This window comes from Entelurus aequoreus, linkage group LG05, assembly GCF_033978785.1.
Source record: "Entelurus aequoreus isolate RoL-2023_Sb linkage group LG05, RoL_Eaeq_v1.1, whole genome shotgun sequence".
In the NCBI taxonomy this organism is placed as follows: Eukaryota; Metazoa; Chordata; class Actinopteri; order Syngnathiformes; family Syngnathidae; genus Entelurus; species Entelurus aequoreus.
The window spans coordinates 40,846,119-40,864,311 of NC_084735.1; the positions used below are offsets into that span (position 1 = coordinate 40,846,119).

At 40.2% G+C, this 18,193-nt stretch overlaps 1 protein-coding gene across 3 annotated transcripts in view; it reads left to right on the plus strand.

Annotated features, from left to right (window-relative positions):
• The window catches only part of kcnip1b (Kv channel interacting protein 1 b), a 69,477-nt gene extending 51,787 nt beyond the window's left edge, over window positions 1–17,690 (plus strand). For all 3 annotated transcript variants that reach the window (XM_062048106.1, XM_062048105.1, XM_062048107.1), the window contains 7 exons: window positions 2,198–2,322; window positions 2,488–2,557; window positions 2,629–2,699; window positions 2,775–2,882; window positions 14,951–15,055; window positions 15,484–15,546; window positions 16,669–17,690. In XM_062048106.1, the coding sequence (XP_061904090.1) occupies window positions 2,198–2,322; window positions 2,488–2,557; window positions 2,629–2,699; window positions 2,775–2,882; window positions 14,951–15,055; window positions 15,484–15,546; window positions 16,669–16,716 (590 nt within the window). In that variant the 3' untranslated portion in view covers window positions 16,717–17,690. The remainder of the gene's footprint in view (window positions 1–2,197; window positions 2,323–2,487; window positions 2,558–2,628; window positions 2,700–2,774; window positions 2,883–14,950; window positions 15,056–15,483; window positions 15,547–16,668) is intronic.
• Window positions 17,691–18,193: the final 503 nt, after the last annotated feature.

Here is an 18,193-nt window from a genome sequence, read left to right on the forward strand (position 1 = left end):
ATATTTACAATTGTTATTCTTAATTTATATCTTTACTGGATATATGAATCACGTAAAACCAAAAGTCATTTTTAAATCAGATAGTACATAGCTTTAAATGCATAAATATCTTAGACACTTGCATTAAATGACCGTAATCAACGTCACTATAAAGTTATACATTTGCTCCATGGCTTGAATTCTAAACAAATCTTGGATATCCATTGCTTAAATATTTTGCATTTTAGAGAGACAAGGCACAGACTTCATTAAACAGATCGGCTAACCACAGCCATTTGAATGAATAGGGTAGCTATGCTAAGGCTAACAAACAATTTGTCACTCAACTATTCCACAGTCTACGTCTATGTTTTAGCTTCCTCTTGGCTGGATTTATTGCGGTAAGAGGCTCTTACAAGTTAACGTATTATCAATGAAATAAGTAATACAAAAGTAAAAGCATAAAGGAGAGAGAGAAAGTTTGCTAATCTGCAGCTCACGCACGTCTGTCGGTCTCCACTGCCACGCTACCAGTGAAACACGTCATAGTTAAAGCACACGCGTTCGGCCATGCCGTGTCACATGACTACGTGATCTCACATATGACATCACTCCCGCAAAATAAACAGCAGTGGTCAATTTCTTATTAAAATGGTAAATAGGCTATACTTGTATAGCGTTTTATACCTTCAAGGTACTAAAAGCGCTTTGACACTATTTCCACATTCACCCATTCACACACATATTCACAGAATGATGGCAGGAGCTGCCATGCAAGGCCCTAACCACGACCCATCAGGAGCAAGGGTGAAGTGCCTTGCTCAAGGACACAACGGATGTGACTATATGGCAGAAGCCGGGAATCAAAACAGGAAACCTCAGGTTGCTGGCACGGCCGCTCTACCAACCGAGCCACGCCGTTCCCCGTTATTAATTATTACCTAGGTTACACAACCATCGTTTTATTCTGTCTGTGGTTAATACATGGAAAGGTTGATACAATGAGGGATTTGTACATCAAGGTTCCACTGTACATGTGACAACCAACCTCAAATATAATGTAACGACCAACCCCAAATGGAATTTCTTGCTAGCATCAACGCTAACAACCGCATAGCAACTCACTAGCTAGCTAATAATAATGTAAGCGATGTTATTTCACACTTTTTAAGGGTAACAAGTATTTTGCTGCCATTGTGTAAAAGCCTCGAATACTGAATACTGAGCAGCTGAATAACTACAATTTGACATGAAAAAAACAAAAGTCCTCTCACATCAAGTTCAGCTGTCTTACTCCAGAGAAGGCTATGTAAGTGCGCTCTGATCACAACCCCCCAAATCGCACGAAATCCCTCCATGATCATACTTGCCAACCCTCCCAAATTTTCCGGGAGACTCCCGAATTTCAGTGTCTCTCCCGAAAATCTCCCGGGAAAACCATTCTCTCAAATTTCTCCCGATTTCCAGCTGGACCTGAGTGAGGACAGCCTGTCGTCACGTCCACTTTTCCTCCATATAAACAGCGTGCCGGCCCAGTCACATTATAACATCTACGGCTTTTGGAGCTCAGTGCGCAACTGCACACACAACAAGAAGAAGACTATTATATATGTTTCCGTTATCCATAGGTTTATCTATAACCCATAAAGTAGGCAGGCACGGAGCTATTGCTCAGCGTGTGTTTATTCCAGCCGGCACGTTAATACACTGACACACAACATCCGGATTCCCATCATGCATTGCTTCAAAACTACGGCAAGTAGTAGAGAGGAGTGTTACAGTATGTGTGTAAATAAATTAACACTAGGCTCCAGCACCCCCCCGCGACCCCAAAAAGGGACAAGCGGTAGAAAATGGATGGATGGATGGATGAAATTCAAGTATTTATTTTATATATATATATATATATATATATATATATATATATATATATATATATATATATATATATATATATATATATATATATATATATGTATATATATACTGTATATAAAATAAATACTTGAATTTCAGTAAATTCTAGCTATAAATATACTCCTCCCCCCTTAACCACGCCCCCCGGTCTGCCTTGCCCACTCCGACGCCGCCCACCTCAATCCCCCCCTTGGGGTCGCAGCCTGTCAGGTTGGCAAGTATGTCCATGATGGCATCTTAACAAAAACTTAGCAAATAGCAGAACATGAACAGTAAACACATCTTTCTATATTCTCTACAGATAAAACAGATGATGATCTTGAGATGACAACGGTCTGTCACAGACCAGAAGGTCTCGATCAACTTGAAGCCCAAACCAACTTCAATAAACAGGAGCTCCAGATCCTCTATCGTGGTTTCAAGAATGTAATATATAGTAACACCACCACCACCACACATACATACACTGTTTCAATGACATCTCAGAGCATTCAATCGATCTCAACAATGACCTGGAAGAATGACAACATTCATAAACATGATTCAGTGACATTGTTTAAACCAGTTTATTATGTAATTTTCTGTCCTCAGGAATGTCCTAGCGGAGTCGTAAACGAGGAGACGTTTAAACACATTTACGCACAGTTTTTTCCCCATGGAGGTAAATATTTGAAGCATTATTACCGCTCTTTGATTCTTTAGAACTCACATGGTTTCTCTTTTGTGTTGCAGACGCTAGCATGTACGCACATTACCTTTTCAGTGCTTTTGACACAACTAACAACGGCTCCATTAAGTTCAAGGTTAGTTGTACCATTTATAAAATGCATTATGTTTTTTATCCTATATGCATTGAAGCTCTGTTCTATATCTGCCAGGACTTTGTTACGGGCTTGTCTATCCTCCTGAGGGGAACTTTGAGGGAAAAACTTGAGTGGACGTTTTACCTTTATGACATTAACAAAGATGGCTGCATAAATAGAGAGGTGAGATTGTGCCTTCGCCTTGTCAGCATCTAGAAATTCTTATAAGGACACAGCGTGCAGACATACTTGCCAACCCTCCCGAATTTTCCAGGAAACTCCCGAATTTCAGTGCCTCTCCCGAAAATCTCCCGGGACAACCATTCTCCCGAATTTCTCCCGATTTCCAGCCGGACTTAATGCACGCCCCCTCCAGGTCCGTGCAGACCTGAGTGAGGACAGCTTGTCGTCACGTCCGCTTTGCCAACCAAAAAGTAACCACAGAACACTAGTGTTCTGTGGTTACTTTTTGGTTGGCCAACGGTTTACGTTGTATTGCGCACCCTGACGGCAAGTGTGGGAGTCTTTTTTTTTTTAAAACCTTTATTTATAACATTCAACATTTACTTACATCCATCCATCCATTTTCTACCACTTGTCCCTTTTGGGGTCGCGGGGGGTGCTGGAGCCTATCGCAGCTGCATTCGGGCTAAGGCGGGGTACACCCTGGACAAGTCGCCACCTCATCGCAGGGCCAACACAGATAGACAGAAAACATTCACACTCACATTCACACACCAGGGCCAATTTAGTGTTGCCAATCAACCTATCCCCAGGTGCATGTCTTTGGAAGTGGGAGGAAGCCGGAGTACCCGGAGGGAACCCATGCAGTCACGGGGAGAACATGCAAACTCCACACAGAAATATCCCGAGCCCGGGATTGAACTCAGGACTACTCAGGACCTTCGTATTGTGAGGCACATGCACTAACCCCTGTGCCACCGAACAAGTACAGAAACAGTACAAAAACAGTACAAAACAGCACCAGGGGGTTTGTAAACTCAATAAAGCAACTAAAGAAGAATGCAAAATATATATATATATATATATATATATATATATATATATATATATATATATATATATATATATATATATATATATATATATATATATATATATATATATATATATATATGTGTGTGTGTGTGTAACAAAATGTAAAGCCATAGGCTCACACAAGTTCCGTAAATAATCCAAATTTGGAGCACAGCATCATTGTTTTCACAGCGTTTTGGTTGTTAGAGGTAGAGAGTGTTTTAATGTAGAGTTCTAAATCTTTTTTAAAGGCACAAAAAACAGGTCGGGTATTGAGAAACTTACATTTATGAATATAAAACGTAACCAATAGTATAATGAGGTTACTAAGGTAAAATTCATTTTCAAATGTTTTTCATATAGTGTAAATCCAAATATCACATCTTTAAAACAAAGCACAAATTTGTCATGGGCAAGTGTGGGAGTCGGTTCTGAAGCATGAAGTAAAGAGACGTAACTTCATCACCTGGCCTGGTTATTGACTCCAACCCAGAATATTACACTGTCCATACCTACGCTCCTTCAAAGGCTGTGCTACTGGCTGCAAAGCATTGCACTTTCAAATACAACAATGAGTAGAGAGGAGTGTTATGTGTGTCTATGTGTAAATAAATGAACACTGAAATTCAAGTATTTATTTTATTTATATGTATATATATATATATATATATATATATATATATATATATATATATATATATATATATATATATAAAATACATATACCTGTATATAGATAGAATTCACTGAAAGTCAAGTATTTATTTTATTTTATAAGAAATACTTGAATTTCAGTGAATTCTAGCTATAAATATACTCCACCCCCTTAACCCCGCCCCCCTGCCCCGTCCACCCCGACCCCGCCCACCTCAACCCCCCCAATCTCCCGAATTTGGAGGTCTCAAGGTTGGCAAGTATGCGTCCAGGTGACCGATATTTCAATTTCAACAACAGAAATTTCTCGTTCTGCATTTTTTGTTGCTGAAAATGAATTTGAGAGTTATATCCAATAGTATCAATTAGTTTTTGAGTAATGGATAGATAACTAACTGTACTTGGAATGCCCCCCTTTTTCTTTTTTTTTATCTCACGCTTTTGCAGAGACAGGTTTAAGAAAATACATTCAAAGAACCTATCACTGATCTGCATCCAATCAAAGGTTTATATGAACTATATGTTTGATGATTAAAAGTCCTTGAGCTTTAAGGGATTACAGTCACAAACTGAGGAGGTGTTCGTTCAGCCTCTTCTTAAAGGCATGAATACTGCTTGATGTAAGGTCTCCAACAACCACAGGGGAAAGGCTGTTCCATGTTGTAATAGCCGAGTAGAGAAAGCTCCTGTCAAGGCATTGGGTGTTGGACGTTGGGATTTCCACGGCATGGCTAGGTCGTGCCTTCCGGGTGATACGGCCTGAGATCATACTTGCCAACCCTCCCGATTTTTCCGGGAGACTCCCGAATTTCAGTGCCCCTCCCGAAAATCTCCCGGGGCAACCATTCTCCCGAATTTCTCCCGATTTTCACCCGGACAACAATATTGAGGGTGTGCCACGATGGCACTGCCTATATTGTCCTCTACAACCTGTCGTCACGTCCGCTTTTCCTCCATACAAACAGCGTGCCAGCCCAGTCACGTGTTGAATGTGGCTTCTACAGGCACACGTAAGTGACTGCAAGACATACTTGATCAACAGACATACAGGTCACACTGAGGGTGGCCGTATAAACAACTTTATCACTGTTACAAATATGCGCCACAATGTGAATCCACAATAACAACAATGACAAACACATTTCGGGAGAACATCCACACAGTAACACAACATAAACACAACAGAACAAATATCCAGAATCCCTGGCAGCCCTAACTCTTCCGGGAAGCTACAATATACACCCCCCGCTACCACCAGACCTCACCCCCCCATCTCCCGAATTCGGAGGTCTCAAGGTTGGCAAGTATGCCTGAGATGTGGACTGGGGGTAGCAGTGCTTTAAGATTCGCAGGACAGCTGTAGGGCAAAATCCTCATCCACACCAATGATTTTTAGAGCCTTTTTTGGATGATGTCAGACTCGATATGCCGCCCCCTCTTGGTGCGATGTCATTGAAAGGCATAGCATTATTTGGATTATTTAATTACATGTTTTTGTCACCCTGGTACATGATTACGTCAAAACTGATATGGTTATTATAATGAGCAAAAAAATAATAAACAGTAAAATGATCGCCGTTTCCAGATTTCCCTGCTCTTCCATTTGTGGTTCCTCGTGGTCTGTCAGCATTTCCTTGAGCATCTTGAGGAAATAATCAGTTAAAAAGGACGCTGAATAGAAAAAAGCGGCTTTAGTTATTTTTCTCTTGATTTTGAACGCCGCTCTTCTTTCCGTTTTTCACGCATGAAGGGTGTTCCTAAATTTTGGGATCACATTTGGCTTGACTCTTAATCATTTTCCATGCAAACTCTGACCAAAACCCTTCTGCAAATTACACTTCTGCTTTTGCGTGAGTCAATTTGATTGGAGATGTCCATATTTTCTCATATTCCCATCATTTGGAAATCTACGCAGGCTGACCCCTTCTTTGCTGGTATTGCTACAACCTGGAACAATGCATCTGGCAGCCATATTTTCTAATTCCTTCAAATATTGTGCAAAAATATCGGGATTTGGGACAAATATGTAACCAAAATACATACTAGGCAGTTGTGTGCCGTCAGGGCCAGCAAGGCCTTCTCTGCTGGCCTAATGTAACCAGAAATCATGATCATAATTAAAGATTTAAAAAAATTGTAATTTACTTTCCCTAAATATCAAAAATTATTCATATTCTTTTCATGTCATATTATGCAAGTTTCAGTGCTGTTGTTTTTAGTTTTAGTTTGTATCCAATCATAATTCAGCTAGCTTATGTTGCCATGCAGTACAAAATCTGCCAGACGCCTTCAGAATCAACAATGCAGGCGTCCGTGCACTGTAAGTGAACGGGGACATACAGGTGATAGACAGTTGCGATAGCCAATCAGATCACAAGTTGTTGTCAGTAAGGCCTTCAAGATGGCCTCACGTTGAACGTGACATTTACGCGCCCTGTGATTGGATACTCAACGGGACTGTTAGCGGATACATTTGAGAACACATAGAGTTGAGAGACAGTTGCGATAGCCAATCAGATCACAAGTTGTTGACAGTAGCTGTTCTGTTACAACCCCAAGTTGTAAACTATTTTTGTAAAGTGTGTCATGCTTGTCATTTAATTAACATTGTTACATGTGTATTTGATCATGTGGTCAGGGCAGGTAATATAGATTTGATAAGTGTGTACTTTGAATCAAACTTTATTGACCGGAAGTTGCATAAGCCAAGCAGATAAATTTACGGTATATGTTTGAATTGCTGATGCGTTATAATTTATTTTTAAATGCGCCAGAAAATAACCAGTTTTGTACACTGTTGATGTGATTGAAGGCCCAGTAGGGCGTACATGTGTTCCTGTATAGTATTTCTCCACCAATGATCATGTGGTGACATCAATTATGGTATTTTGAGAGGTAATCATTGAAGTCAAAGATCACTGAAGGCCTAGGTGGGAAATGCACGGCCCGCCACTTATACTAGGCAATATGAAATCGTGTCCATTCTTCTGTAGGTGACTTCAGTTGGCTGATGCGGGCCCATCTACATTTTGGAGTAAAAAGTAGGCGTTCCAAAACAGACTTTTTTTCTGTGTCGAGTATCATTCCCTGTCCTGGTACTCTTGTTTTGTCAGTATTTTTCTGTTTGGTCCCTGTGTTTTGCAGCACCTTTACTTTCTGTACCTTGTCCTGCCAGCACACATGTTTCTCATTGTCATTTAGTTCTATTAAGGGCCACCTGGTTCGCTCCTTCAGAGCTGGTTTCTTTATCTAGTGTATTTCATTTGTGCTGTAGGGTCATACAGTATACCAGTACTGCGGTACTAATGATTTGAAAAAGGTACTATACTCCCTTTGAAACATAAGGCTACTTTTTTTTCATCCGCATGCTGCCATGCGGCGGTGACGTGCGGAGCTGAGGAGCATGTTATAGTGTGTCAGTGTACGCACACTCACAGAGCACACAAGGAGAAACAGTGTGGAGAGGCTAAATGGCAAATAAAGGCAAATGTACTTGTCAATAAAGAGGGTGCGTAAAGCGCAATACAGAGTTTTTTCGGCTTCAAAACTATCGATCAAGGTGACACATTAAACACAGAAGGGCCACGCTGCAAGCTGTGCTTTAAACATGCCTCACAAAAGGTAGAAAGACAGTATTACCACTTGCACGTCAAACTTGGGTACTTAGGTAAACATTTAAATAACAATCATCCAGACCTGCGAAATGAGTTTCAGCTCCCCTGTTGTGCCCATGCAGATACGTAGACGCCAGTGACGTGCGGTGAGGTTCATGGCTGGTGAGGCATTGACTTCATCACAGTCAGATTTACAAGCATATGAACCCTAAAGAGTATCTTATTCACCATTTGATTGGCAGCAGTTAAAGGCCTACTGAAATGATTTTTTTTTATTTAAACGGGAATAGCAGATCCATTCTATGTGTCATACTTGATCATTTCGCGATATTGCCATATTTTTGCTGAAAGGATTTAGTAGAGAAAATCGAAGATAAAGTTCGCAACTTTTGCTCGCTGATAAAAAAAGCCTTGCCTGTACCGGAAGTAGCGTGACGTCACAGGAGGTAATATACCTCACAATTTTCCTTTGTTTACAATGGAGCGAGAGAGATTCGGAGCGACAAAGCGACGATTACCCCAATAATTTGAGCGAGGATGAAAGATTCGTAGATGAGGAACGTTACAGTGAAGGACTAGAGAGGCAGTGATGGACGTATCTTTTTTCGCTCTGACCGTAACTTAGGTACAAGCTGGCTCATTGGATTCCACACTCTCTCCTTTTTCTATTGTGGATCACAGATTTGTATTTTAAACCACCTCGGATACTGTATCCTCTTGAAAACGAGAGTCGAGCACGCGAAATGGACATTTAAAGTGACTTTTATCTCCACGACAATACATCGGTGACACACTTAGCTACTGAGCTAACGTGATAGCATCGTTCTCAAATGAAGATAGAAACAAAAGAAATAAACCCCTGACTGGAAGGATAGACAGAAGATCAACAATACTATTAAACCATGTACATGTAACTACACGGTTACATCAACAGCCGTGCTCACCTGCGTTCCAGCGATCGACGGCGCGAGAAGGACACCCATCATCAACGAACCTCTGTAGCATGAGCTAACGTGATAGCATCTGTCTCAAATGCAGATAGAAACAAAATAAATAAATCCCTGACTGGAAGGATAGACAGAAGATCAACAATACTATTAAACCATGTGCATGTCACTACACGGTTAAAAATTCTCAGCCTGGTAAGGCTTAACAATGCTGTTGCTAACGACGCTAAGGCTAATTTAGCAACTTAGCAACCGGACCTCACAGAACTATGATAAAAACATTAGCGCTCCACCTACGCCAGCCAGCCCTCATCTTCCCATCAACAGCCGTGCTCACCTGCGTTCCAGCGATCGACGGCGCGACGAAGGACTTCATCCGTGGGTTTGGCGGCAAGCATCGGCTAGGCGTCTGCTAAGTAAGTAGTCCTTGTTGTGTTGCTGTAAGTATTGTACTTAGCCGCTAATACACCGATCGATCCCACCTACAACGTTCTTCTTTGCAGCCTCCATTGTTCATTAAACAAATTGCAAAAGATTCACCAACACAGATGTCCAGAATACTGTGGAATTTTGTCGAAGAAAACAAGAGGTTTTTGTATCGGGTCCGATGGGGTCCAACCACTTCCGTGGATTTTGTGACGTCACGCGCATAAATCATATCCAAAGGAGTTTTTCAACCGGAAGTGTGGCGGGAATTTTAAAATTGCACTTTATAAGTTAACCCGGCCGTACTGGCATGTGTTTCAATGTTAAGATTTCATCATTGATATATAAACTATCAGACTGCGTGGTCGGTAGTAGTGGGTTTCAGTAGGCCTTTAACGGGTTATGTTTAAAAGCTCATACCAGCATTCTTCCCTGCTTGGCACTCAGCATCAAGGGTTGGAATTGGGGGTTAAATCACCAAAAATTATTCCCGGGCACGGCGCCGCTGCTGCCCACTGCTCCCCTTGCTCACCGGGGGGTGAGCAAGGGGATGGGTCAAATGCAGAGGACAAATTTCACCACACCCAGTGTGTGTGTGACAATCATTGGTACTTTAACTTAACTTTAACTTTACACATACAAACTGTAGCACACAAAAAAGCACATTTAATAAAAAAAACGTTATTATGGTCTTACCTTTACTTATAAGTGCGGGAACAGTGGTGTTCATGTTGGAGGAGTTGTGAATGAATGAAATATGAAATCCGTGCTGCAGTCTGCAGGTGTACCTAATGTTGTGTCCCTGCAGTCGTTTGCGGTTCCTCCGGCGCGAGCATTGTTGTTTTTGCACTTTTTGGCTTCTTGTTAAGTGAATTTTTTTGGGTGGATTCGGTCTTGCACGTGGAGGGTTTGGGTGTGGGCTTTGGTTGGTGTGGCGCTCCCGTCGGGGCCTGGGGTGCATTCTGCGGCGGGGTTCATTAACCGGCACAAGGAGGCGGGATTACTGCAAGCCTCTCACAGTGCGTCTTCGCAGCAGTTTTATGATCGCTCAGCACAAGAAAGACGTCACACACATACAGTTGTTGACAAAATACACTGTACATTATATACCTCAGCTAACTAAACTATGGAAATGTATAATATAGTTCATATAGCAATACGGTCTCACTGCACATCAGGCCAGCAGTTAGCCGAGTCCGCAATCCATGTTGAGGCACAACTCAGTGACGTGCCTCAACTGGCTGCTGATCACCGCACCGTCTCTTCTCAGTATTTGAACGGCAAATGTGAAAATTCAGCGATTTTGAATAAAAATAATCTAAAACTGGTGAAGTTAAATGGAAAATAACGTTATAGTATAATCACTGAATACATATAACAATTTAATTAATTTTTTTTCTTTGTACGTTTTTTTCTTTCCATGATGGCAGGTGAGGCCCCGCCTCTCCTGCCTCCAGTGACCGCACGTCACTGGTAGACGCTCACACAGCTGTTTGGCTTGATGACAAATATTAGCAGGGTTAAAACCATAGGGCAAACTATCTATCCATCTATCCATTTTTCTACCGCTTGTCCCGCACGGGTATGCTGGAGCCTATCTCAGCTGCATTCGGGCTGAAATGACTGAATTTTGTAACAATTGCTACAATTTGTCTTTTATCTCTAACAATGTGTGTTTACCTGCTACATGTGTTATCTGTGTAGTTTCAGTCATAGTATTGTTTTTAGTATTTATTAATGATTGTATATTTCTCAAAGCGAGAGAGAGAGAAAGTGGCAACCATAAATCCTGAAGCATTTAATGCAATGTCAGTTAAGCTTTCTATTCTATTCTAAACTAATCCTAGATTACGGCAGGCTAAATGTAATATATAAAATTGTAAAATGTTCTTTCAATGCAACAAAAAAAGCCCAATGTTTTTACCGCCTTCTAATTTGTATGTTAATCTTCTAAAATGGTTCTTTGAGTGCAACAAGAACTTTACATTTATTGTCCATCCATCCATTTCCTACCGCTTGTCCCTGTTGGGGTCGCGGTATGGTATCGTATAATTTTTTGTTAAAATGAAGCCAAAAGTGACATTTTTTGTAGTCCCCTTTATTTATAGTATCAAAATACATTTTTTGTACCAGTACCAAAATATTGGCATCGGGACAACCCTAGTGTGCTGTTTAAGGGTCTGATCTACTAAGATTCAAATAACAAGTGCTTAATAGTGTGTGCAAACTATAACTGTGTGTCAGGGGCGTCACTAGCTTTTAAGGACAGGGGGGCTTAGCCCCCAGGAGATGCACAGGATGCGAGCGAACGTAGCGCACAAGAACAAAACTTCACAAACGGCTAACAAAGACTTAGAAATTAATCATTGTTATTATTATTATTTCAGTCGGTTTATTTTCAATCTGTATTCAGTACAACAACAAACATGGGTTTGCACAGTGACATTTTGTTTACAGCATCAACAAGAAACAATTACTTGCATGATCCTTCAAGATACACTGAAACACAATAAAAGTCATGGCATTAGCCTCTATGTTATTAATTCACAACATAGAGGCTAATGCCACGACTTTCGCTCACAATACAATAATTGTTTGTTCCCAAATATTTTGAAGTTGCACAGAATACATTTTGGGCACATATATGACTAAAATGGTTGTAAATTCAAGCCCTGGAAATATTACTTGATTACTTGAATTAAAGTAATATCTGGATCGGGATAATTTGGCTTATATATAATATATTTATATATATATTTTATGGCAAGCCGTTAAGGAAATTAAATATATATGGAAGTCTGAATAGAAATGAGAAACTTTTATATATACTGTAAATATCTGTCTGCTGATCTGAAAAAGAGACAAAACTGTCAAAGAGCTGAGGGACCATCTTCAAAGTGCAATGCTTAAACAAATAATGCAAACAATAAAATTTAACTTCCAGGGCTTGAGAATAATGTAGTCCCGTCGTCCCGGGGACGGTAAAAAAAATGCACGGGGCGAAATTAAATGCTCCCCGGTACGATGGCTTTTAACCATTTTTTTTCTTTTTCTTTTTATGTATTTATTCATTTTACATTTTATATTAAATGTCTTGGTTTTTCCACCCTCTGAAAATCCTATGAAATGTTTAACAAGCCATCCTATAATAATACAACAGCTATTAATATAACAATACAATAAAACAAATATATTTAATGATGTTTTTTTAATTATTTTAACAATAGGCTAATATATATTACTTTATATAGATTCTACAAGAAACACAAAACTTAAAAACTAAATTATTTACAATTGCAGACACAAGGTTCTTGTTCTGCAGTGATGTGTGCTAATGTGCTTCGTACACCTGCAGGACCGCAAGCAAGGTTGCAGACAAAATGCGGACTGGATTTTGAGTGACGTGGGCATTTTCTATATGAATCAATCAATCAATGTTTATTAAGGGTTGTTAAGCCTCCACAGTCTGTGGTGCCCTCAGGTGGTCAGGGAGAGCGTTCCACAGACTGGGAGCGGCGGAGCAGATTTAATTTGAATTTAATGGAATTTGAATTGCAATTCTACTTTGTGTTTGCATCCTCAATTCAAGTTTATTTATTTATTTATTCAGGTTTCTCATTGTCATCCCATTGGGTTGAGTTTTTTTCCTTGCCATGATGTGGGATCTGAGTCGAGGATGTCGTTGTGGCTTGTGCAGCCCTTTGAGACACTCGTGATTTAGGGCTATATAAGTCAACTTTGATTGATTGATTGACTGAAGTTCAAGGAATTAACATACATTTTTGAATTTTCCACAAGCCTGGAGTGTGAGGCAAGAAGAAAAGCTCAGAATGTAAAACTCGCACATAAGACGAGGGGTCTAATACTCACTACTGTAACATATTTATTTGAAACAATGAATGGCTTGTTCTCCTATTTCTTAATGAGCATGCTTTCTCTTTTTTTTTTCACCCGAGTGCAGATGGATGACCAATTATCAAATGTTTCACATGCCGACCAGCCTGGTTTGTGCCTTCAAAACATGTGGCGGCGGTAACGAGGAGCACCGCGTGCTTCTCGGAGATTCCCAGGAACCGAGCGACTCTGTTGCCACCTCGTCCTTAACATTGTCATCCTTAACGAGCACAGAGGCGTAATTAACTACAGCTGCCATGTTTATGTTGATTTTTGAAAAAAATGTAACTTAGATATTGGGTTTCACAATGTAAAGCGCTTTGAGTCACTCGAGAAAAGCGCTATATAAATATAATTCACTTCACTTCACTTATATAGCCCTAAATCACAAAAGTCTCAAAGGGCTGTACAAGCCACAACGACATCCTTGGCACAGAGCCCACACAAGGGACGTCGATGTGAATGACTATGAGAAACCTTGGGGAGGATCGCATGTGTGGGTAACCCCCCCTCTAAGTACAGTCCCTAGTGGATCCAACATAACAGTGAGAGTCCAGTCCATAGTGGGGCCAGCAGGAGACCATCCCGAGCGGAGACAGGTCAGTAGCGCCGAGACGTCCCCAACCGATGCACAGGCGAGCGGTCCACCCCGGGTCCCGACTCTGGACAGCCAGCACTTCATCCATGGCCACCGGACCTGTGTGTCCCCCCTCCTCCACAAGAGAGAGGGGGGCAGAGGAGAAAAGAAAAGAAACGGCAGATCAACTAGTCTAAAAAGGGGGTCTATTTAAAAGCTAAAGTATACAAATGAGTTTTAAGATGGGACTTAAATGCTTCTACTGAGGTAGCATCTCTAACTGTTACCGGGAGGGCATCCCATAGTACTGGAGCCCGAATAGAAAACGCTCTATAGCCCGCATACTTTTTTTGGGCTCTGGGAATCACTAATAAGCCGGAGTTCTTTGAACGCAGATTTCTTGCCGGGACATATGGTACAATACAATCGGCAAGATAGGATGGAGCTAGACCGTGTAGTATTTTATACGTAAGTAGGATTTTGAGTGATGTGGGCATTTTCTATATGAACAAGTCCAAGGACCGCAAGCAAGGTCGCTGAGAAAATGCGGACTGGATTTTGAGTGATGTGGGCATTTTCTTTATGAACAAGTGGAATGGATTGGATACCGACGCACTAAAGGGGCTCTCTACCTTACGCTATGAAGTGAGGGGAAACTGAGTGAATAATGACAGGTTATATGATTATGTATTTAAACTCATATTCGGGCCACTTTATAATGAATATGTCAGCATGTATTTGTAAAAAAGAACATTTTAGGGGGGCTTGAGCCCCCCTAAAATAGGCTTAACAACGCCAATGCTGTGTGTACTATTAGCGTGATGCAAGTGATCTACTAAGACTGCGTACACAATTGAAAAGAAGTGCAAAAGTGGTGCAGATGGCCCTATTTCAATGAGGTTTTTACATGTACTACTAGCTGCCACCATGGAGACAGTAATTGGTGACAGTTGGAATGATCCCGTTGCAAAAAGTTTTTTTCATTTAGGACTCATGAGACATATTTATAATGTATCTGAAAAAATACAGCTTATTAATTAAAGAGGTCCAATACTGTTTTTGTGATCTGAAGTAATTTACTGTGCATATTTCATCTCGCAGGAAATGACAGAGATCGTGAAGGCCATTTATGACATGATGGGTAAATACACCTACCCAGCACTGAAGGGAGATGTGCCACAGCAACATGTGGATATCTTCTTTCAGGTCAGTTCAGTCCCATCACAACACTGAATCTATCCTCCCTGTCTGTCTTAATCATGACATTCTTTGTACCCAATACATTTAGTATTAGCGACAATGCAAATTCATGAATTTTTGGTCAGAGAATAAAATGTTTTGTTTTTCTAAAATTGCTTTATTAATTTTGTACATGCATAAGTTGGGGAGAGAGCTTTAAAACTCTTCACTTTTGTCAGCGTTTACAAAACTGTGCGTTTTAAGGACAAAAGTATGCGTTTGAGTGTGGACACAAGGCTTAAACATATAGAAAAGTATGTTTATAAAGTATCCCTGTTTGTGTGGAAATGGCCTTAATTTATTGTTGTTTTAAAAAGATATGTTGTGTTCCAATGTTTCCACAGCATCATCATGTATTTGCATCAACTGACCTATATCATGTTCTTTTGCCACAGAAAATGGACAAAAACAAAGATGGAGTGGTGACTTTAGAGGAGTTTGTCATAGCCTGTCAGGAGGTATGAGTTCTTTCATTCTTCATTAGGCAATCAAAAGTCACTTAATTCTTTTTTTCTAATAAATGCACATCATCAACGGTAGTTATGTGCAAATGGACACAATTAATCGGATTAAAAGCCGATCACAAATGATCAAAATTGTCTTCCGATTGAGAGGAGTGGTTTATGCCGATAGTCGTTCAGATTGAAGCGCATGGAAATACTTCTTCCGAAGTTTGGGTCCAAATCATGTCCCTTACGTCAGCTAGTCTTTGGTGGTGGAGGGTGGACTAAATGTAATAGTCTCGGAATGAAGCGATTGTCTTGCTGTCGTCTCCCCATCATTCAAAAATGAACAGAAGTAGCGTGATATACTGTTGAGTTTGTGGCTCTAAAACCGAGACTAGCAAAAACAAAAGTATGGTCTGAAGTGCTCTGTGTCGATGTAATAATAAAGGAGGGATCCAGTAGTCTCCGAGGGGCTGTTTTATTCACAGCCTTACAGCTACTCTAAGTGCTAACTACTAGCCTCAGGCCCGTAACATGAAGACATGCCCTGATGACGTCACGTCTGTGACTACAGCATCTTGTATGTAACACAAGATGGAGAGCACAGCTCCATTTCAAAAAGAGAGGCAAAACAAAAGTAGAGAACAGAAGGAAAATTGATAGATAAATAATAGCATGTCAACATTGGACACGCAAAAAAGTACAGAGCCGGTATGCGCTGTGCATGTCAAATTAAAGTATTCCGACTTAAGATCTGATGCATGAAAACATGCACACGTCATAATCGCATCATTTTTTAAGGGTCCATGTACACAGTACCATTCTAATACGAATTATGATCAAATTAAATACATTTTGCCCATGTATACGCTGTTGAAATTGCACCTTTAACATGTGTTATTAAAAAAACAACTCTGTCCGCATATTTAAAGTTCTGGGCGCTCCAAATGAAGCTGAGCAGTAATTGCTTGTGTAAAAAAAAAAAATTGTTAAAAAAAAAACCACATAACGCTTCGCTCTTAAATTGAGAAAAAAGGTGTCTCCATATTATAACAATTTTTATGAATTTTTAAATGTACAAAATTTCTGGTTATGTATAAAATTCCACCATGTTTTCTTGTACTCTCCTCACAGGATGAAACAATGATGAGATCCATGCAGCTCTTTGAGAATGTGATGTAGGACAAGAGGATGTGACAGATGAACAATCAGAGGGCTTATTGTGTGTTTGCATACAGTATGTGCATTACTGTCTCTCTTTGTTTCCCTTGTATTCAATGTGGACTGAATGCAGGCAAGTTTCCTGCAAAGACCTGGATGACAGGACTGGACTAGAGTTATTTTTTCGCTACAAAGTAACCTAAATTATTTAATTTATTTATCTAATTTCTTTGTGAAAGAATTTTCGCCATACAAACTGAATGGTCCTACTACAGGAAACACTTGAAATAGTAATGTGATTCATGCCGTATTCTTGTCTGGCTGTCACGTGCTTGCTGTTTTTAGTCGATGTTCAGCTTGCAGCATAACGTGAAACAATTGTGTGTTTTGGTGTACCAGTCTGTCTATTTAGGAACATATTCTTTCAATACTGTAGTTTTTGGTTCTGCTTATGTGTGTCTTTGAAGGTTTAACATGTGGAAAATGTAAATCCTATATGTGTAACATGAAGATGTTTCCCGATGCAAAATCAGGAAGATGTTTGTGATCCTTTATTTGCACAATTGTGTCATATTATACAGCCAAAATGCTTGAAAAAGCTTTGTTTTTGTATCCATGAATGGCAGCTTTGGAACTGGATGTAATAATCCAACATCACTGCTGAACAGTCAGCGCTACGTCCTTCATCAACCCTTATCTATGATGTAACGCTAATGCAAAAGTATAGAAACAGCTGGGTGACTACTGTATTTGCCTGCAATTTCAGTAAGGTGTAGTGTTTGGTCAAAGTGAAACAGCAATAGAATATGCACAGGCTATAGTAAACAGGGCACTAAAATACCAATCATGTTTGTTTTTTTGCAGTAAATGTAGCTTTTTTTTGCTACTGGACATTGTTTTGTGTAACATCATAGCCTCAGGTCCTAGTTTGAAAATGATTCATTTTTTCAAGGAAAAAAGTTATTCTAAGCCATACAAATAAATCCCTATATTGACTTGTGTTTTACTTTCATTTTACCCTGTCGTTGAACTTTTGCATCAACAATAATTACATATTAAAAGGGAACATGCACCACCAACAATATGACATATTGTCTTATAAATCCCTTTCTTTTGTTTACTTAGATTTAGATGTACAAACGTTTATACTTTACACATTTGTCCGTAGAAACTTTGACTTAAATGCATTCAAATTAGGGCTGCAACAATTAGTCCACATATTCGACAACCCATCCATCCATCTTCTTCCGCTTATCCGAGGTCGGGTGGCGGGGGCAGCAGCCTAAGCAGGGAAGCCCAGATTTTCCTCTACCCAGCCACTTTGTCCAGCTTCTGCCTGGAGATCCCAAGGCGTTCCCGGGCCAGCTGGGAGACATGGTCTCCCCGACGTGTCCTGGGTCTTCCCCCCAGAGAGGCATCATGGGGGTGTAATTTTAATATATTCCAGATATACCCCATCTACAAAAATGTGCAAATATTAAGAAGAGAGTCCATCTGG